The sequence below is a fragment of the Corvus moneduloides genome, chromosome Z, assembly GCF_009650955.1.
Source record: "Corvus moneduloides isolate bCorMon1 chromosome Z, bCorMon1.pri, whole genome shotgun sequence".
In the NCBI taxonomy this organism is placed as follows: Eukaryota; Metazoa; Chordata; class Aves; order Passeriformes; family Corvidae; genus Corvus; species Corvus moneduloides.
The window spans coordinates 60,940,037-60,962,655 of NC_045511.1; the positions used below are offsets into that span (position 1 = coordinate 60,940,037).

Here is a 22,619-nt window from a genome sequence, read left to right on the forward strand (position 1 = left end):
CAAAATATACATCTTGGATTTTAATTCTGAGAGACACAGAAATATTCTATATTGAGAAGCAATGGAACTAGTCACAAAGCACAAATCAATTTCTTGATTTTTTACCTTTTCTTCACACTTGATATTGCTCAAGATTGGACAAGATGGATCCCTGGAAATGTGGCTTGGATGAGCAGAACCTTATAGGACTATCTCAGAATGAACCAAGCCCACATACATCAACTGCTGCATGTACTCGTATCCCTTCGGAAAGTGTAAAATAGTTTTTAAATGGGAGCTTGACTTCTATTTAGTAAACATTGCTTTAGGGAGAGAATTTCATGCCTTCACTGGCAATAGGAATACTGTCAGACTTGGCAAAACAAAACAGTTTTAGATGATGTTTAAGTATCAACACCTCTTTCACTGTCTCTATGCTCAAAATACTCATCACCTGTTGGAGTGTCTAGGTCAATTTTAGTTCTTTTATTCTAATTTTTTTCTTACTGTAGAAAGGATAAAATCTTGGGGAGTTTCTTATGACTCTGAAATACTTAAAAGAAAAATCTACCTCCTAATCTTCTGCACAAAAGCAGCCTCAGAGACTCTATATACAACAGTTACTGCTTTACTTTTCAGCCGCTTCCAATATAACTGATTAGCTGCAGCTCTCAACTGCACCAGTAGGCACAAAAAGGTTAAGGCAAACTCTTATAAAACAGGAAAGAAAAAGACAGCAGGGCAACACTGCTGAATTTAAAAAAAAAAAACAATTTAGAATTGGAATTTAACATCAAAATTAGGCAAGAGACATGAGAACATTGCAAAAGAAAAGAAACTCCACACAGAAAAGTTTAGGATACTTTGTATTTCAAATGAAGACAGCTTAACAGAACCAAATTTAATTTCTTACAAAAGGAAAATTATTTTGTAGAGGTATTTTCAAGATTCAGATTTAAGGCTCAATAAGAACAGTGTCTTTGGAAAGGCCAAACATTGTAGTGAAGAAAATTTATGACAACATATATTTATCAGAAGCTATTTTATTGACAACAAATACAAAACTGTTGCTCTCATTCCCTGATGTTTAATTTTAAAGATACAGCTTTTCCTTCCCCACTCTTACAGACTTGTAAATATAGCATTGTAAAAAACCAAAACCAAAACAAAACAAAAAACAAAAAACAAAAAAACAAACAAACAAAAAAAAAAGTGACAATAAATTAAGAAAAAAAAAATGGGAGGAGGAGGAGGAGAAAAGCCCAACCCATCAATGAGAAAATGCATTAGAAGCAATAGAAAAGTTAAGCAATAGAATTGAAGTATCATATTATGTACTCCTTCCAAGAGAACTTTGGGGGTTTTGCACATGAAATAAAATAGCAGCAAAGAAAAAGGATAAGTACAAGTGCATTTGTGTCCCACTGGAACTTGATCTTATTAACCAAAACAGTAGTACTCATCAGAATCAATTTTGGGATGCTTATGCAGAGACTGTGAGTCCTCCATGACAGAAGAATCACTGAACTTGTCCACATCCGAAGGGGTTTGGTGACCAGGGACATCATCCACTAAGGTGTCCAAATAACTCCCCACTGATATTCCATCCAGTCCATCACTACAGTCTTGCAAACTGTTACAGCTGCCATGGAGAGATGTCTCCTGACTTTCCAGCAAGCTGCACAGGCTTCCACTCAAACTGCTGCCTCGGCTGGCAATGGCTTTCTCTTCTATCATCCACTTGATTGATTCAATACTTTCATTGATGAGGAGGAGCTGGCGCATAAGCTTCACATCAGTGGCTCGAAGATTAACCTACAAGGCAGAAGTAATTAAAAAAATTAGTCTTTTCATAATCAAGCCAAAGAGCATGATGGAGGCAATGAATGGGTTAAAAGAAAACACAAAAGAAATCCAGCTTTCATATCTGGGACAAATCTGTTTCAATAACTAGTAAAAAAGCCCACAAGCAAACAAACAAAAAAACCCAAAGTATATCTACACTTTCAGTGAAGGTCAGGTGGGAACCTGATCAGCCCACCTAAGCAGTCCATTAACAGGAATGCTAGTCAGTGACAAGACTTGTACACACAATGCTGTTTAGATGAGAAACACAGCTGCTATGACAACTCCTAGGGGATAGCTTTTCACTAATCAGAGAAACACAAAGCCATTTCTATTTACAATTACCCTAAGCTACTTACAGTTACAGACAGCTAGGCATTCACCCCAAGTTATCCTTACTATGGCTACTTGGGCTGGCTAAAATTTTCAAATGTGCACAATTTGGAAAAAAGCTTGTGGATATTCAACTTTTACTCACACTACTCCTGAGTGCACATTAAAATCTGCCATGTAAATTTCTGAGAGTTAAAATACGGAACTTACTGAAATTGTAAATATCAGTTCTTTAAACCCATATTAGATGAAGGTGATGAAGTTCAGAGTCAACCACTTATTATAGATATGGAGCAAGCATTTGCTGTAACTAACTAAACAAAAGTGGACATTAAGAACAAACTCCTACTTTCTCACTTAGTTGTGATGGTTGACACATACACGTTAATTGTAATGGACAGAGGAATATTACAGTGTTGGATTTCACAGATATATTTGAGTTAAACATCTTCATGTTTTCCTTAACAGGCAAACTATACAAGCCAGTTTTAAAGTCACTTCAGCTGACAAATAAAGCGGAGACCTAAGGTTTATATTTAGTGCTTCCTTCTCCTCATCTGAAACATTTTAAGTACCGGAAAAAAAATCTGTGCCACTGTCTTTTGTGCCATATTGAGAATTTGAAAGTCTTCAGTCAACTGAGAAATAAAGAAAGAAACAAGTAAGATCTATGGACAATAGATGTTTTATGCAGTTCTCCAAGTCTACAATTGTTGTACAGAAAAATAGCACCTGTATTGTTCATACACAATGGACTGGAACAGAATCAGTATTCTCAGGAAGCAGAGACTATATCTTGTTTCTCTAAGAATATAATCTGAACATGATTCTTTCCATACTCAAATGTCATCTTCTCAGGATCCCAAATTACACTGACCTCGTACAGTTGTTCAAAAGTTATTTCAATGTATCTTTATTCTCTTAGATACTGCAGAAGACTGTAGTGGATCCAGCTGGGATGCTTCCTAGCAGCTGGTGCGGTGTTGTCCTCTGTATCTGTGACTAAACCATGTTGGTAGCACTCCAGTGTTTCAGCTCTTGCTGAGCAGTGAGTGCAATCAAGGCCTTTTCTGTTTTTCACTCTGCACCCTCAGCAAGTAGACTGGGACTGAGAAAGATGTTTGGAATGGACAGAGATGGGACAGTTGACCAGCATTCACCAAAGGGATATTTCTTGCCATACAATGCTGTGCCCAGGAATAAAACCTGTGTTTTTGATCTTTCCTATAAAGTTGTTGCTTGGGGGCTGGCTTGGTCTACTGGTGGGAGACGGTGTGTTACTGACTGCATCACTTGTTAATTTATTTTCTTCATTTTTTAAACTGTCTTTATTAAAATCCAAGTTTTTCTGACTTTTTTTCTTTTAATTCTCTCCCCTGATCCCACTGGAAGAGAAGAGGGGAGTGAGCGAGCAGCTGGTGGGTGCTTACTTACTGGTCAGGGACAACCCTATGCAAAGACATTTCAAGCTTTGCCAGCAACAGAATGCCTGTGTATTTGTCATGTGTATTCCCAGCTTCCTTCCCCAGTCCCCAGAATGACTTCTGAATTATTCTCAATCCAGTATCACAAGATTTAACACAGCTAACATGGTACTGTGCAAAATAGTTCTACCCACATTTCACAATTTTAACACTGCCCATCTATCATTCTTTCAGGAGTGAGGTTATGAAAACAGATTGACCATTTTGTAGTTCTCCTGCTCAAGCCAATTTCTCTACTTTTACCAATAAATCACTATAAACCATTTGCTCGGCAACTAGGATGTCATGAAAGCAGTAAATTACCCAACTTCTCAACTGCAACTACAGACTTCAGCAACTTGCTGAATATAAACATGCTTGGAGACAAGTTTCCCAAAAGACTGATTAAGGAAATGTTTAACAGAACTAGCACCAATATGACTCAAACAAAACAGTCCCTTTTAGATAAAGTAGACATCTCATATATTCACACTCAGTTCACAGGAAATAATTTTATTCTCTGAATACACCATTAGCTTCAGCATTTCTGTGGAATAGCCTTACTGGAACCAATTCTCTGCATTCCTGCGTACTAGAGTCGTCCTCCTCCTAGCTACCATGTCATTCCAAGTTTCCCATATCAAGAGTGTGCTTTTCCTAAAGTAAATACTAAATAGTAGTTTAACAAATGTCATCTTTCTTTAATATGGTTTACTTCATCATCTGCTTGATAACACAAAAATGTCAAAATGACATTTTCTGCCCCTTATCTGCTTTAGCACAAACACAAACATTAGCTTTTACTCACTTATGTAGCTGCAACTCATTTATCCTGGAAGTTGTTGAAGTAAACAAATTGGAGCATCGTTGGAGTAAACAAGTCAGTCCAAGATGGTCCAGCTAACAGGACTAAATACAATAAAATCTCACCATGCTTGACAGCCCCATTTGCTATGCACAGTAACAGGTGCATTTCAGGCACAATCTATATAGTGTATCATAGCTTATAGAGGTATTTCAGAACAGTTTTTATAGCTGCCTTTGAGTTAAAGCTAGAGCACAAGGCCACCATAAGAAAGGTGTGTGTTATTATGGATCAGCCCTCACAAAAACTTACAGTGTATAAAGGAAATTATTTGTGACAAGAGAGAAAAAACTAATTTCTTGTTACAGGTTAACTTTTATGTATTTTTGCTTAGTTTTGCTTTGTATATTTGTAATAGTGATGATCACAGGAAGGATACTAAATGTTTAACATTAAGAGCTAGTCACAGGAAGAGAAAATAATGAAATTAAAGTGACAGCATCTTTCAAGTAACACAGTCTGGTAGCATAAGTGCACAGATTAGCATTCAGACAGAACCAGATCTTCAATCTGGAAGGAATAACTAGACTGAACACCTGCCTGTGCCTCCCTCTCATATTTGTTGTTCTAACAAGGTATATCTTCCTTTCTTTTGGTCTTCTGTAATAATATGTACAATACTGTCATAATTTATTCAAGGGAATTTATGTATATACAAACATGAGGGCTTTTGTGTACATATATATGCAAAGAGATAGCATGCTATTTTTATATATAATTCAGTGGTCTTGAGAAAGGACTTGACTAGGTTATTGCTTTTAGAATAAAACTTAGTGGCCAGGACTGCTAACAAAGACAATTATCGTTTCCTGGCAGTCACCCAAAGTAGTGCATTAGCTGTCCCTAGCCTGGTCACTTAGCTTTTGGATCAAAGTCACACATGTACTCACAACTGGGCAAAATGGCCTTGTGTTTTGCTGCTGCATGTTCTGCAGACATAGCTTCCAATCAGTTTCAAACACAGTGGGTCACCTTCCCCTTCAGAAATGGCAAAGCTAAAATTTCTGTTAAATATACCCTACTAATCTATGAAAGCTGTTTGAAACTCTAGCTTCTTCCTGTGGATTACTTTCTTTTAAATTCCTGGATTCACATGCTGCTTCTTCTAACTACAGGAATTCTGCAGGGATATTAATGGCAACCATAAAAAGTGATCTGAGGAAAAGATATCCCTAAGTTTATTCAAATTATTTCAGTTTCATTTTTTTCTCAACGCTTTTATGCTCCGTGTTGTAAAGAGTCCACTAGTAAAAGGAAAAAAAGTGAATGAACCTAAGTAATAAGGTATTTCTTTCAGGAGGTGAAGTACTTACAAGAGACAAAATCTTATACTTACAACTTAATGGATTCAGGGAGCTATTTAAGTCACTCAGATCAGAAGCTCTGCTCAGGATCTCAAGACAGATCTCGGGTTGGCTGCTCTGGAATCTGTGGTCTAAAACATCGTGAGTTTGGACACAAATTCCACGATAAGTGGAAGGAAACGGTAGCAAAGTACAATACTCCCGGGAAAGGCCCACAGAGGCTCAGGCCTGGGAAGTCTTGCAGAAGATAACAAACATGGAGAAGTTAGATGAAACTAACTACAGCCAATTCCACCTGTTGCTAAACACTACCACACCCATCTCTATCACACTTTTTACAAAAAGAATTTCAAACCAGGAGAACTTTTCCATACCAAAGAGGTGTGCATGACCACTGTGGTTCAGAAGTATTAATGCGACTGTTGTTTCCATATTTTAGGATGTGTCAGAGACAGCTTTCTGCTTTCCTATTCAAGGTCTTCTATTTCCTGTATCATACAGGATAAAGAGCTTGCCAGCTATGCCTACCTCCCCTTTTGTTTTTAAAAGGGAGATTACCTCAGCTTTCCATAGAATAGCACATTCCATTAATTAATTTGAGATGCAATTAAAAAAAAATCTAAAAATCAATGTCTAAATAATAATTTGTTTTGCATTCTGAGATGTCTCTTTCTTCAAAAAAGCTAACCTTATTCCACTTTCTCCTGGTGTTACCTCTGCTAATACAAACACTGAATAACAACTTTTAAAGGAACTACAGAAATTAATTTATCAGGCAAAATATGAAAGTGATGAAAATAAAATAAAACACTGGCTGGCAATATTGAATTACTCAAGTATTATCAAGATACAAATATAGTAAGAAGATATATAAGGATAAAAACTGGTCAATAAAACCTCATCGACTAATTCTGTGAGACCATATACATAACAAGCTAAAAATACTATTAGCAACTTATCAAAGTTCAAAATCCAAAATTCAGAATATGGGAATTCAAGTGTTATTTAACTGGAGTCATCAAGCTGACATGGTTACAACAGGGGTAAGTCTGGTGACACGCACAGGATTTGTTTATTAAGCCACCATCACAAAGCATGAAGCATGCCATTTGAAGGCGAGCAAGCTCAAAGTGATATTACAACAGCTTCTCAACACTAGTGAGTAAAAGAGATGCTCTCTTTTTTTCCATCTAACATTTCTAAAATAAAATAAAACCACAAATAACAGATAATGTCTGCTCCTTTAACACACAGGATGATTAACAGGTTGTGCAGGAGCTACGTCCTACTTAAATTAAAACATATGGATGTGCATGTCTTTAAACTTCTTGTCTGCTCCTAAATTGTCCCACTGATTCAAGGTGTTTGCATTGGTTTCTTCAGATAATTATGCCGCTTTAGGAAATGGTATTTCAGGATCAAGATGAAAAAATTAGAATGCCTAGGCGGACTTCTGAATTTGAACATAATCTTCAGCATCTCTTGTTAAAAATGCAGGGAGTTTTATGTGACAGAGAGTAAGAACACAAGTGTACTGTCATTAACTGGAAGGGATCATCTATGCACCCGTGGAAGAGTAACTGCTTGTGGGAATGTGCCACATGCACTCCACAGCAAAGCCAACTAACTTTGGTCAATTCAGACACCACAATAACCAAACTAACGCAACCAACCTGACTGAAACTGTACACGAGCTCTCCCAAAATAATGGAGATGTGGACCAAAGCCTGGCAGAGGATGAGACTGTCAGAGTCAAGGTAGGTGCTGCAATGTTCGTCATTATGCCTTGTGCCTCTGACTGTGATTTACCTCACACTGATTTAGCTAAATTATATTTCATTTAACAGTGATAAATGTAGATTGACAGCTTTTTCTGTATCTGGTTTCTTTCAGCATGGACTTGTGTTATAGCATATTGCTGTATCATTTTCCCATTTGTTCTCTCCTGGTTTTTAAGCTTGTAGTAAGCTTCAGAGAATGAGGGAGCACATACAAAAGCAACATATATATATACAAAAGCTAAATTTATGTGATCCATTGTTGCTTTGTAGTTACAGTTTTCTGATCTACTTTCTTTCTGCAAAGTGAGCAAGTTACACTGACCTGAATATTGTGGCAGACTACAGAAGTTGTAATCACTTAATTTTTGACTTCTTTTGCAAGAGGTTTCTTATACTCTTGCATCTCTTGAAGACTCCAAAATTGTTAAAACCTTCGTATCACATTTTACATAGCATTCATTACAATCACTGAACTCCCAGCAGCTCATAAAGTGCATAGTCATTAAGTTTTCAGTTTCTGTCTGCACCCTTTGCTACTTTAAAAAGAGGCTCCAGCCTAGTCATTGTCCTGTTTCAAGCTGCTGCATTTCCACTGCAATCCTTCACCAAGTCCATGCAATAAGTATTTCCACAGGTCCATCTGTAAAATTTGGCAGTTACATAACACAGCTTTGAGCACAGTAACATTTAACTAGGAAGGAGAAAGAGAGACCTTGTGATTCCACAACAGTGATAAAAGGATAAAAGTATTCTCCTGTAAGGAGAGCTTACCAACCCATTACCTAAAGCAAGGAAGCGGGCAGGTCAGGTCTGAGCCACCACCAGAATAATGTAGGAGAATACACCAGAGTAATGAGGAAGCAGAGCAACTTCATGACACAGCAAGTTAGTTCAGTAGGCAATGAGAGTAAGTAACTCAATGAGCAGGTCCCAAGGATATTTCTTGCAAATATATGAAGAAAATATTATGCTAATATGGTTATCATCTGATACAGGAAATTACAGTATTGGTGATTTTGGTGATTTACATTTCTCTTACAACAGCCTATTTTAATATTTTAATTTTATGCATACTAATTGATTTCCCTTATACTTGACAGGAAAATACATACCACCAAGTTGTGCAATTATTTAGTCATATTATCTCTTTAAAAAAAAAAAAAAAAAAAAAAAGAGGTGAATCTCAAGGCCTTTTTTCACTTCCTTAAAACATGCATGGTCCTTTTCTGGGGAGTATGTGTAGGCAGCCTGCCAAGTGCATTAATACCTTTGATAATAAAATATCAGTGATTAGGATGAATCATTTGCTTAGTAGAGTACATTTTTTTCTTTCAACATCATACTGTTTGAGATATCTTGTATGCTTAAATGTAGTAAAAAGTTCCCGGGGGGAAAGTATACTTTTATTTGTTTGTTTAAGTTTTTTGGCCATCTTTTTATTTTATGGTGAAAAAGAGACTATTTAAATATCTCCCAAGTATGGTCTTTTTGACAATGATCGTTAAAAAGAAACATGATGTACAACTGAGAGCAAGTAGAAGGGAAAAAAAAGTTAATTAGTTTAGTTCTTATTTCCTCACCTCCTGTCCAAATAAAACAAATGTTAGATAAGCTCTTTAAATATAGAAGTACCACAGAATTAGGAGAGAGAAACATCTAGTCTCAGAAGGATGAAAAACTATAAAGGAAAATCCTGACTCTTTTAAAGTTTAGTTGAATTAACATGAAAGGGAAAAGTGAGAAAATGTAGGGATTTGAGAAGAGGAAAAACTTCTAATGCTGCTGGAAGGTTTTTCTGAATGTTTCGAAATATCTCACACTGCTGTCATAAAAGCATCATCAGACCTTAGAAATGTATCTACTGTGACAAAGGTGAACATGTCCAGAACAATCCATAATATGGACTCACATTTGTTGACAGACAAGTTAACTCCACTGCAAACATTCAGGTCAATATGAAGCCGTAACATTCAGCTGTGAGTGTCAGAAAGTGTTACAGCAGATGGATGATCACAGCATCACTGTGAAGTGTTCTGGACACCAGACACAATGCAGGACTGCGTGTGTCTTCTGACCAACATGAGACAGCACTGCGGCTCAAGAACATAACTGATTTCTTTTTTTTCACTGGATTTCACTCTCTGCCTTATATATGTTTGTCTTGACCAAAACATACTCTTAGAAACACTATGCAAAAAAATGAAAAAATATAATAGCACTCATCCCTTTTAAATTAATTACTTTTAATACTGGCACTGTGTAAGTATACACAAAAGCATAAAACTAAAATAAGAGAAGATAATAGGGTTTGCTTACAGGTGTATCCAAAGTTTGAAAATACTGCTTTTATGGTGGTAACACCAAAGTTTGAAAACATTATAAAATGTAAAAAAAACCCCAAACCCTATTAAAAACATCAAACCACCCAACTTATTAAATCAGAAATGAGACACAACAATACTAACACTGGCGAGAGATCTGAACTCTCTTGAAATTCAAGTCTGCTTTCACAATGCCACTGGAGAGACACATAAGATTACAAAAAAATTAAATCTTTGTCTGAATCTCCCTAGAATTCAAAATGGAATTCTGTTTGAAACAATTCTGTGTTCCTGGAGATGGGATATATCCTACAGAAAGCATATTTTTAATCTAACAACCAAATCTTTAGTAAAGACAACCTGCCATCCTATTTACTGAAGGTTTACCTGGATAAGAATAAAAAAGAACTTCAAGACAGCTTTGTTATTACAAATGATCATATGTGCGTTTAAAAATGCTTTAACAGTGCTAGAAAGTGATTTGCTGATCGTTGGGACTTTTTCCCTGTTAAAACATTATGAGCATTATGTTTCGATGCTAAACATTTTGAAAATTTTTGAATAAAAATGACTCAGTATCTTAAAAAATAATGGGATTTTGTTTTGTTATTTTATGCTTACTTTGTGACCTATTTGAAGTTCCATGTCTTTCAAATTCAGCTTAATTTTTCTTTTTAATGCAAAACTTCATCCAAATCTCCTCAGTGGTGTAATCATCATTCTCCTAAAATATGGTCCCTACACAGTCTTTACATCTCTCTAAAAGTACTAGCCAGTTTGAGGTCTTTCAGACAAAAATGAAGTTGCCTATTTTGAGTCTTTTGAACAAAAACAGCCTTTCAAACTTCCAGGTACCTATAACAAATTTAAAAATTAAGTAATTTAGTAATTTATTTCTTTCTCATCCAGTAAGAAGGTATCAAACAGCTAGCAGCTAACCTGAATCTGGGATCTATAGATTAAAAATCTAGAAGCAAACAAGAGGCTACAACCATTTCTAGCAAGCTGAAATACTGAAACTGGCCAGCGCAACAAGCCAAGCACCCTGTTAAGAACTACACCATCTATGGCTTTTGAGCCCTTTTGGCTCAAAAACCCATGAAGCCCTTTGCTTCCTACAGAACACACCACAGCAATTCATTCTGGTGGTCACAAGGCATGATTATCAATGTATACTAACAATTAAACAAAGACACATCCTATTTCTAGGCAATGGATGAGAGAAGGTAGCAAGAGTAGTCAGTAATGAACTATAAACTTCAAGGCAAAACCAGGCACTCTAGGTAATATTTACTTTCCATATTATTTGATCCCTTCTCTGATCAATAACTATTATCCACACCATATAGTCCAGTCCTCAGCTTCTCCTACTCTAGCTCATGTCATATTGCTCTTTTTATACTTAAACCTGTTCTTAGCAAAGATTTCTACATAGAAGAGTACTGGGGCATTCTGGCATGATTCTAGTTCAGCAAAGAATATTAATCATAGTTATCAATGCAGTTATCAGAGGTATAAGTAACTTGTGAAGGAATCAAGGCCATTGCTTACATTTCCCATTTCTTCTTCTACTGAGGAAGTACGAGCTACTAAGCTAGCTGGGGAGCAGAAATATAGTATAAGACTTGCAAAACATGGCTAGGAAAAGATAAATATGGCCTTTGTGAATAACCAAGGGTTACTATTGGGAAATGAGAGAACTAGTCAAGGAAAACACAGCAGATTTGGACTAGAGTTTGGTTGTATCTGAAAAGGGCTGGTTACAGTTCTTCTTAAGTAATTTTGTTATTAAACTTCACCAGAGTACAAATTAATAAAAATGAAGGAGAGAAATTACAGAAGATTAAAGATCATAGTGTTGCTTTGGTTGAGTTTTGTTTCTTGTCTGAAATGGGTGGACTGATGCTCTGCACTGGTCAATGCATAAATAGCTTTATGAAGTTACTGTCACAGATGGCTACCTCATCTGGCTCTGGGAAAAACAGCAATCATGCCTTCACTCCCCTGCCCCAGACACAGCAATCAGTGTTAAGTGCTAACAAAGGAGGATGTAAATTCCACAGGCATTTGAAGAAAATCACTCTTGCTTTGGCATGCTAGTAGTTAAGCTCTTCTCTTAGAAGGAGGCTTTCTCCTCTGCTGTGACAGGATTTACAGTTTTCTCCTACAAACCCTGTAACACTAGAACCCTGCCACAGAACACCACTTGAAACAAAAATATTTCAGAGTACCACACAATTCTGCCAAGACATGTGGACAAGCCATTAACAGTCACAGAGGTTGAAATAGCCCTGTGAAGGCAAAATGTACTTGAAGTCACAGAAAAGGAAATGTCCTGTAAAAATTATCATTCAGGCTTCATATTTGCTCCTCTCATAGCTGTATAGTTTTGAGAAGACTAGAAAAATAGTCTGAAGTTTGCAATGACTCCTTGAATGACTTCTCCAAGTTGTCATGTTTTTGTGCAGACCCATCTAAATCCCATTAGTCAGAAAACCTGCCTGCCCATGGAAAGGATTCTTCAACACCAAAACCAACATAAACCCCCTACACTGACAGTGTTTTATTATTAAGTAGTTCGTTCTAAACATGCACCATCTGCCTTTGTCTACCAAAGAAAATGGTATGTATTAGCAGCCAAATTAGAGAACAACTCCACCCTTTCAATGTGGCTGGAACAGGCCTTCTCCAGGCACTCTTAAAAAGGTACATATTAATCTCACTCCAGGAAGAACACTAGATATTCAGAATCAGAGAATCACAAAACAGCTGGGGTTGGAAAGGACCTCTGAAGATCATCTAATCCCCCCATCACTGCTACGGCAAGTTGAACAGGATGGAGTCTAGGCAGGTTTTAAAAATTTCCGAAGAGGTAGACTCCACAACCTCTCTGGGCAGCCTGTTCCAGCGCTCAGTTACCTCAATGTGAAAAAGCTTTTCCTTGTATTTGGATGGAACTTCCTGTATTTCAGTTTGTCCTTTGTCCCTTCTCCTGTCACTGGGCACCACTGAATACAGTCTGGTCCCATCTTCTTGACACTGTCCTTAAGATATTTGTACACATTGATAAGATCCCTGTTCAGCTGTCATCTCTTCTCCAGGCTAAACTGGTCCAGTTTCCTCAGCCTTTCCTCATAAGGTAGACGATGCTCCAGACCCCTAATCATCTTTATAGCCCTCCGCTGGACCAACTCTCCAGCAGTTCCTTGTCTTAAACTGGACAGCCCAAAATGGATCCCCAAACAGCACTCCAGATATGGCTGTACCAGGGCTCAGTAGAGGCAGGGTGTGCAAGCAATTTTCACTAGTTTTCTAAAGAGTAGGCTAAACAATACAGATCCTACTCCTCTCTACACAGAAATGCTTCATAGTTTCCTCCTTGGTGTCAGGACTGGTTTTTTCTAGTCATTTATAATTATTGGAAGGATCAAGGTCTGAGTCTGAAGTTTTTAAATTAAAAAAAATCCTTTCAGCAAACAATATTAAGAAATCCAACATTTGCTGTATCTCATAAACATCTGACTTAACAAAAGCAGTGCACAACTATCTCAAATATAACATTTCTTTAAACCAATGGAACTTCTGTAGGAAGACAAAAAAAAAAAAAAGAAAGAAAAATACAAAGCAACCAAGCTGTTCTATATTTGTTTCTACCTTGGGGTAAAAATATGTGAGCTTGGAAACACTCAATGCATTTGTTGCATTATAGTTCTTGGATGTGTTTCCTTCTGTATCTAGAGAGAGGTAGGTTTCATATCCAAAGCAGAATGCAGTAAAATCGCTCTCCTTCTGGAAGTACTTTAGTCATGAATGCAGCTGATATCTAACAAAAGTGAACAAAATTACAAATTATGCCAGTAAAGTGTTTATAAAATCTGAGACCCCCAGTAGCTAAATAGCAATTAGCCATTGCTTTAAAGTCACAAATGCTTTCACTTCATCTGGCACTGCACCCAGCAGAGCCATACAGCATTGAGACTTTATTGTACAGCACAGCAAATGAAACATTCGGATAACTTCTCTGGCAGCTTAGCTAGTTTGTGTTTACTGTTAATTAAGAAATGTGCCATACCATTCTCTTGACAAACCGTAAGTATGAAAGGCTAGGTTGGTGGGGAAAGATAAGGTTTGGATTGCTGAGGTCAGGGTTGCATTGGTGTGCCAGTATGCTATTCTCCATGATTATGGAAGCTCTAGGCCAGGTTGCATATCCTGAAAAAACAGAGTGGCTGACTTTATACACTTATATACCTGACATATATATACTCTCTAGTGTCCTTTCTTATCTTCTTCTATGGAAAGAGAGAAACCTCATTAAGAGCTACTTCAAAGAGGGGGATCCTCAGGCACATTTTATTCCATACACTGATGTGCAGGCAGGCACCAGAGGGACTCAGCACTTGAATACAGAAAAAGTGGCCTCTGATATAAATGACCATCCCAATATCCTTCTAGATTTGAAAAAGCTTGAAAGATTGAACTATGTTGTTTATACCTTTCAAAGATTTAATACAAGATGGCTTACAGACCTTCTAGATGTATTTTGGTCACTTGTTTTGGGCACCCTCCAGATTAGTGTTGCTTCCAATTGCTTATCACAAACTTCCACCATGGGAAAAACCTTATAATTAGAAGCCACATGTATGAGAGTAAGGACTGGATAACAAAGGCTAGGAGTCTGTCTTCACAACAAAAAAGTCTCCTTTCTATTATGAAGCTGTCCATAATTTTATGACCAGAGTTCCTCATCTTTACGAACAGTGAACTGAGAACCACCTCCTGGAACTGCTTACATATAGGAAATATAACTTTGATGCTCATAAATACAAGTTAAATCCATGAGAGAAATTGCACTTGATTTAATTGAATTCCAATTGCTTTTAAACAGCTCAGATTCTCTGTCTTTTTACTCCTGTAACTTCATCCTCATTTGCTTCAGATTCCAGTAACCAGCCTCTCTTCCAGGACATGGACAGAAATGAAACACAGAAAATAAACATGTCCACTGTGGAAAGTTTGATACGTTTTGACCTTGAGGGTAGAAAACAGACAAATAATCTTGTAACCTTTAAAACATGAATTGAAAACACAATCTTTTTCTCTAACCATTTACTATTAGGAGAAAGAAAGTATTGAAGAGTAGAAATGCACTTGCTTGCCATCACCTCTGCTTAATGAATGTATTTGGTATTGCGCATTTCAAGTTTTTCCTGCTCATACACAAAAGGTACTTTCAAATTATTGTTCTCATAAGTAACCATAAAAAAGAAAGCATCCACACAAAATTATGATGATCAAAGGGCTGTAAAATCTGCCATATGAGGAAAGACTGAAGGAGTTAGGTCTTTTCTCCCTAGAGAAGTCTTGGGGATAGGGGTATCTCATCACAGCACTCCAATAATTTGGGCTGATACAAACAGGACCAGGAGAGGTTTCATCTTAATACAAGTTAATTTTTTTTCAGTGAAGACAATCATAAGAACAACCTCCCCAGTTACATGGCTGATGCAATTGATGGCAATTTCAAGATGCAATTGGACAGGGTGCTTGATAATCTCACCCAGACTCCCTTTCCTCTGAAAGGTGAAACCAGATGGTCTTCTGAGGTCCCTTTACAGAACAGCCCTTCTACCCCAGGCTATTCTATGAAAGCCATGCTGATTTAATCAGAAAGGTTATAATCTATTTGCTAAAGCTTATCATAAACTGTACAACTCTGTGCAGAAGTGGTTTAGTATTCAGGCCTTTTCATTACAAATTGTCAGGAATCAGATTTCAAAAAGCAGCCTCAATGATTCTTCTACTCTTGAAAAAGTAATCAGGAAGGAATGAAATTATAATACATATTCTCTGAAATAAAGTCTGGCAGAAGTCTCACAGTACGTGGGCAGTCTAACTGGAAGTCTTGACTGTAGTATCCCTGACGCCGCTGTGATGACTCACACGAGACAGATGCACGTGTACTGAAGTATCTCACACTGATGCTTCTTGGTAAGGTATCAGCAATGCTTCACGGGCTCTTGGCCATGCAGCAGCTAATAACGTAAGCACATATTCATCTGTACTTCCTGTGGACTTAAACCCTTCAGCAACTGCTATGGCTGAATAAGAACAGACATAAGCACTGCTTGAGTACAACATGGAGCTGTTCCACAATTCAAATACTTCCGCCAGGCACTGAGTGAGATTTGCCAGTCAAAACATATGTTTAAATATGCATTAATTTAAATAACCTTGGTCATCTCATCCTTCCAGAGATGATCTTAAAAGATGGAAAACTTGGCAAAGTGCTGGTACTATAATTAGGTTGCAATTTTTCCTTATTAGATTTGATTATTTTCCCTAAGGATCAATCTACAATTCCCTTTTAACGTGAGTATCCTATTATCACTGCCCAATCTGCATTATATGCAAAAAGTACAAACTCCTCTACTCCATCATGCAAATTGGAGTGTATGGAGGCAACTCGCTAGCAAGATCCAGGATTAACACCTTTTTCAGTGAACTTCAGGAGGACTTTGGGAAACAAGTTAATTTCTATTTCTGTATGCCTTCTTTGTACTTCTACTTGCCTCACTTCAGGGATTCACTGAATAACGGCTCATGAAGAAACAAAGGTTAATCAAACTCTCCTGCATAGGCTTGAGGCTTAGGCACTAGTAATTTTATATTTAAGATTTTATCTTCAGTCAAGCTTTTAAGCAAAAATTACAATTAATCTAATCGAAAACCAGCATCTGATACACAGCTTTGCATTGCTGACTAGGCACACTAACCAAATCTTGGCTTCAGTTAAGACAACTGATGTTATCATACAAAATAGTGAATGTAGCAGCCTGCACCTACAGCATGTGTTAAAGAGATATTTCAAGTCACATTTTAAGTAGACAAGTAGACATTTTAAAATCAGTCCTTCAAAGAAACTAATAAATGTAGACCCCCCGCAACCATGAATCTAATAAATGTAAGCAAATATGAAGTTGGTCAGACTCTTAAGAGCTGGTAGAATAGGGTTACAACAGCTCTGCCCTCCAACCTGCACCTTCATTAATGTGCTAGGGATGGTTAAAAAACAAACAACCTAAAACCAATAAAAAAAGCATAAAGAAAATAGAACAAACCATCAAAAATACCAAGAAGGACTGCCATTGTAATGGTCACATTTGCTTTAATTCCAATTTCATTTTGTCAGGGATCAATGCTAATTGCCTTTAAAAAATAGTTATACTAAAAGAGAACTAGAACAAAGGAGAAGAAAACTCATCTAGTGAGTTAGCATAGGAATATGCCTCTATCTCAAATAGCTATAGCCTAAATCTGACATGCTCAGCTACTTGGAAATAGGATTGTTTCAATTACTTTATCCTTCACTCTAAAAACTGCTGCACTCAGTACACCCAGTTGGGTATTCACTAACAAAATTTAATCCTCAACAGTGTTCACTGGAAGGAATCTCATTAAAAGTCCCAGCACTGCTATCCACCCCTCACTTCCAAGACACAGTTTATCTTTTCTGCCTTAAATATTTTTAAGCAAAACATTTTTTTTTTAATTACTGTATGTAATGCAGACTATACTGTGTCTAAATTTCTAGCCTGCAAATAGGCATCAAAGAGTTGATTTTGTAAAAATTTTTAGTTAAAAGGAAAAAAACACCCACTCTCTTCCTTCAGGTGTTAAAGAAAATCTCCTTTAGAGTAAGCCCAGACCTTGTGAAGGAGAAATGAGGCTTTAGAAGCAGTATCATTTCAGGCTGCAGAATGAGCCTCAGAGATTATTTTCTGCAGTGAAGGTGTATGTGTTGAATGTGACCTCAGAAGCATGGTATACTAGAGAAAAGGCTGCTGCTAGAAAGGATTATTATCAACTCTCCAATGGAACATTCCACCCAAAAGACCATGGGAAGAAAGATCTTAACAGTAACACTGACAAATTTCATACTGAATTAAGGATCAGATAGTGGGAGGTATTCATTCCACCCGAGTTTGACCAGAGCACAGTGTTTTGACCCACACTGAAAATTACATCTTGCTTCTCCTCTTACTTTATGGCCTTGTAATTCAAAGGTTTTCAGGATCCAATGCAGTCTCCACCATGGCCTTCAGGGGAAAATGCAAGATAAGAAAAGGGAAGTAGATCTGGCCAAGCAGGTCCATATTTCAAGAACAATACTCTGTGTGCTTTGTGTGTGAGTCCAGTGACCATTAGCAAAATCAGGCTTGAGGTAAAAAGAACTACTGTGAAGAGTGAAAGGATCTGAAGGAGCAAGGGCAAAGCCTCAGGTCCTCTACAGAGCAAATGGACAATCGCCACATACACCCCACCATCTACCAGGTACTGTAACTCACAGTCAAATGCAGCATTTCCAAGTCAAATACTGTCCTTTTTTATACATGACTAGAAAAGAAGGGCCTGAATAACCTTGTTTTTTATATGTCTACAAAAAGTTTGTCTCAAATCTGAAACAAGCAAGCAAAAAAAGCATAGATAGGTCTAGCCAAAATTCAATTGAGTGGGCTGTAGAAGTTTCCACCACACTACAACCAGAAAAAAAAAGTTTAATGGATAACACTTGATTTTCTAAGCTTCTAGTCTTTTCCATTTTTTGCATCTGTTTAGTAATGCAGTAGCTATAGACTACTTTTCTACATGTCCAAGACCTCCTATGCCTTGCAGCAAAGCCAAAGAATAATGCACCAGAAAGAGGTGTGAAATAAGAAAATAGAGGTTTTGGCTCCATTTTAGAAATTATATTCAGTAAAAAAGAAGAAAAAAGCAGAGAAAGGAACCACAATTTTTACCTGATATTGTTCTTAAATTTATAAAGTATGTCCAGTGTCACAAAGAACACTGCAGAGGGGAAAGTGACAAGTTAAGGAGCTGAAGAAACCCTTAGGGTTGAGGAAAATCCTGAAGGTGTTAGAGAGTAGAGAAAAACCTCAGGAAGGTAGTTCATTTTCACATTCTGCATTACAGAAGACAGCTGAGAGCAGGAAAAAAGTATAGACAGGGTACCAATACTTCACAATTAGTCATTGTATCAGTAGTTTAATGGGCACATACAGACCAGAAGTCAAATGGGAAGAGGATTGTAACTTAGCTCCTCTTACTTAGCATGAAAAATTAGTTCAGATATGAAAAGACAGTCAGTCATTGAAGTGACAAACAGGAGACATAAAGGCTTTTGGGACTCAAACATGTTTGTGCTTAGGGCAGGCAGGGAAAAGAGAAACTGGATGGCAGGAGGAAGAAGAGGCAAAGAAGAGTGTGACACGGAATTTGTGAGTGTGAAGCAGGTGAAGGTCTGAGACCAACTTGAAAGGAAAAGGTGATAGGGGAAATTCACTTGGGTCCCCCTCCCTTACTAGGCCTAGTTATCTTGACATGTCTAAACAGTCACGCCAAGAACTCTGGCTGCCTTATTTGCTTCCTTTGCAGTCCGACATCCCATACATTATAAGCCACCTGCAGGTCATTCTACAACCATTGTGCAAGCTTAAAATTAAAAAATAAGCATGAGCTATGCTGACAGTGTGTTACTCAATATTAAAACTGAAATTCCCCATGATCATTACCCTAAAATCATAGAATCACAGAATGGCTTTGGTTGGAAGGGACATTAAAGATCATCTAGTTCCAACCTCCCTGCCATAGGCAGGGACATCTTCCAAAAGACAAGTTCAAAGGCACCCAAAATTTTTCTGGGCAACCAGTTCCAGTGCCCCACTACCCTCTGAGTAAACAACTCCCTCCTAACATCTCTGACCCTACCCTCTTCCACTTTAAAGCTGCTCCCCCTCATCCTGTCCCTCCATGCTGTTGTCAAAAGTCCCCCTCTCCAGTTTCTTGTTTGGCCCGGTTTAGGTACTGAAAGGGAGCTAAAAGATCTCCACAGAGTACACTGATAGTTTGATTTGTGAAGATCTCTTACATCATATGAAGCCATACAACAGCAAGTGTAATTTATAAGTTACACCTGAAGATTAACATTACCATCTTGGCTATTAACTCTCAAAATATCCATTCTCTTTCCCTTTTTGCCCAGCCCACTCGTTCTTTAAAAAACATTACAAACCCATACACCTTTTACTTAAATATATATGTACCTATATGTAGCACTGTAGAGGGACTTGTGGTATGGCATTGCACTCATTCACATAAAATGATACTGATTTATTTGCTGTAAATGGCTGAGTTCCAAGATTGTTGCATAAAGTTATCTCAACACATTGCCAGAAAAATCCCCATCCCAACCTGCTAAAATTTCATCCCATTTTCAAATAAGGTTAGTGGCAGGAGCTATGGAAAGAACTGCTACTAAAAAGTGTCTTTTGGGACCTAACATAACAATTACACCCCCCCAAAAAATGGAAGATATCTATGCTCACATATCTGAGGTACCCTGCATTGTCAAGATCACATCTGCTGTGAGTGTTCACTAATCATTCAGTCACTTGCTTGCAAAGAGTTTCCTTTTGGTTTGTCTTAGAAAAAATTAAGCCAGTTTTATGGCATCATTTTATGGTAAAATAAATTTATTGAGATGGTGACATACAAAGTAGGACAAGCACCTGCACGAAGACAGTAAACAAGTTAGAAGATCTGAACTACATACAGCATAGGCCCATCACAGGCCACTGGCAAAAGAAAATATACCATTCAACCAAACTAAAAATAGCTGTTTTTTCAAGAATTGCTCTGTATCATCTGCAGCCTGTTTGGAACTAATTAGGTCTCTGAAGACTAAAGTCCAGCAATCAAGTCCCTGAATTCCAGACCAAATTTCCAGCCCGAAAATATCCTGTGTGTCTTTAGGTATTACTCAAGAGCAGGAAACAGGTGCAATGCAGCAAATGCAATTACAACAACGGGAGAGTAGTGCATTATTTCGTTTATTGGTACTCCAGCATTCAGTACTTCTAATGAGCTGACAAAGGAACAGAAGCCACCAGCGAGTCCGTGGCGAACTGCCCCGCTGCGAGGAAAAGAGCCGCCAAGTCCCTCGCTCTACGCCGCACCGACGAGCAGCCTCTTGCTCTCCCGGCCGGCAGCAGAGCCCTCGCCGCCGCCCGGCCCCACCGGGGATGGATGCGCGGTGCCGGCTGCTCCCGGGGGCAGGCAGCACCTCCTTCCTGTGGCGGGCGGGCCGGCCGGCAGGCACAGGGAGCGCAGTCCCGGCTCGGGCCGCCGCCGCCGGGAGCGCTGCCGCGGAGGGGCCGGTGCTGCCGAGCGGGAGGCGGCGGTGCGGAAGGGCTGCGGCCGGAGCCCGGCTACTCACCATCTCCTGCCTCAGGAGCTGAAGTTTCGTCTCCAGACGGGCCAGGGCGGCAGCGCGGCGGGCACCGGGGGCCGCCGCGGCGGGGCGGGCCGGGAGCTCCTCCCCGCGCAGGGGCCGCGCCAGGCTCTCGGGCACTTTGCGCCCCAGCTTCTGCTCGACGTCGCGGAGGTCCGGCGGGGCGCCGGGCTCCATAGCTCGCCCCGCAGGGGCCGACGGCGGCACTAGCCGCGCCCGCCCGGCCGCTGCCGGGGCGCAGAGGCGCGGAGAGCCGCGGCAGCGCCGGGGACGGCGGACGCGCCGCGCGGGGCACCCGCAGCGGGCATGGGCATCTCCCGGGGGCAGCAGCCCCTCCCGCCCCCTCCCCGACCGCCCGGGAAAGGCAGCAGCAGGCGAGCAGGGCCGATGGAAAAAAACGGCCCCGCTTCGTGTGCGAGACCGCGACGCGCCCCGGCAGCTGCGGCCGGCACAGCGCAACCCGAGTCATCGCGTGTCCCGCCCGGCCGCAACTTTAAAGCCGCGGGCAGGTGGAAGAGGCGCGGCGCAGCCCTCCCACCGCGGTGCCTGTGCGGGAGAGGCGCGGCATGCCCGCGGCCGCGGGGCGCCCCCGCACGGCGGGGACTGCGCCACCCGACCGGCAGGGGCCTGGGAACACCGTGTCCCTCGGGAACGTGGGGAGGAGGGCCAGAGGAGAGGTGAAAAAAGAGGGGAAAAAAAGGGGGAAAAAAAAGGACAAGGGAGAAGAAAAAGAATGACAGGAAGGACTAGGAAAATAAATAGGAAAAGAAAAAGGGAAGAAGGTGAAAAAAGAGAAAAAGTCACCCCTTCTAACAGGAATAGGAGCGTAAGTACAGTGTGAATGGTATTCCCACTCATCAGACAGGTTTTATTGCAGGCAAGTGCATTCCTCCCACCCCCCGTTAATATTTCTGGGGTTTTTTTATCCCCCTCCTCTTTAAGAAGCAAAGCTTGCAAGCTGAGTCAGTTGCTCTAAGTGATAGCAAGGCACACGTTGGCTGTGCAGATAGCAGAGCTGGATGTGTCCTGTTGCTCGTTGTCCCATGATGCACCTGGTCCCACTGCACCGAAAAACATTTTAGGCACAAAAGTATGAACAGCCGCATCTGTGGAGCCACAGCTGACACGTGTCAAGGGGGTTGAGAAAGTGAGTCTAGCCACTCTGAGTGTCAGGTCCTCTATAACAACTAGAATCACAAAGTGTGGTGTGGTGAACTCAGGGAAACAAAATGTTTTTACAGCAAACTGGATGCTTTCTGGGGAATAATTTCATCAGTACCTTAAAATGTAAGATTTATTATCAGAGACCTCTGCAAGGGTTTAGTACAGTCAAGCAAAAAATCTGCAGATGTATCTGATATCTTAAAGGTGCATTGATTTTAGACCAGGACCCTTATTTTATCACTGTAACAGTCTGGAAATCCTGTGTGTAAGA

General features: G+C 39.5%; 1 protein-coding gene and 1 long non-coding RNA gene across 3 annotated transcripts in view; one reads left to right on the top strand and one right to left on the bottom strand.

The window, feature by feature from the left end:
* Positions 1-2,712, top strand: part of LOC116437971 — a 75,028-nt gene extending 72,316 nt beyond the window's left edge. For both annotated transcript variants that reach the window (XR_004237549.1, XR_004237548.1), the window contains exon 6: positions 2,626-2,712. This is a non-coding gene — a long non-coding RNA (uncharacterized LOC116437971). The remainder of the gene's footprint in view (positions 1-2,625) is intronic.
* LURAP1L (leucine rich adaptor protein 1 like) lies at positions 829-21,722 on the bottom strand. Its single transcript, XM_032096388.1, has 2 exons — positions 21,170-21,722; positions 829-1,794 (listed from the first exon to the last, which is right to left on the bottom strand). Exons 1-2 carry the CDS (start codon positions 21,359-21,361, stop codon positions 1,420-1,422), a joined length of 567 nt encoding a protein of 188 aa, XP_031952279.1. The 5' UTR covers positions 21,362-21,722; the 3' UTR covers positions 829-1,419.
* Positions 21,723-22,619: the final 897 nt, after the last annotated feature.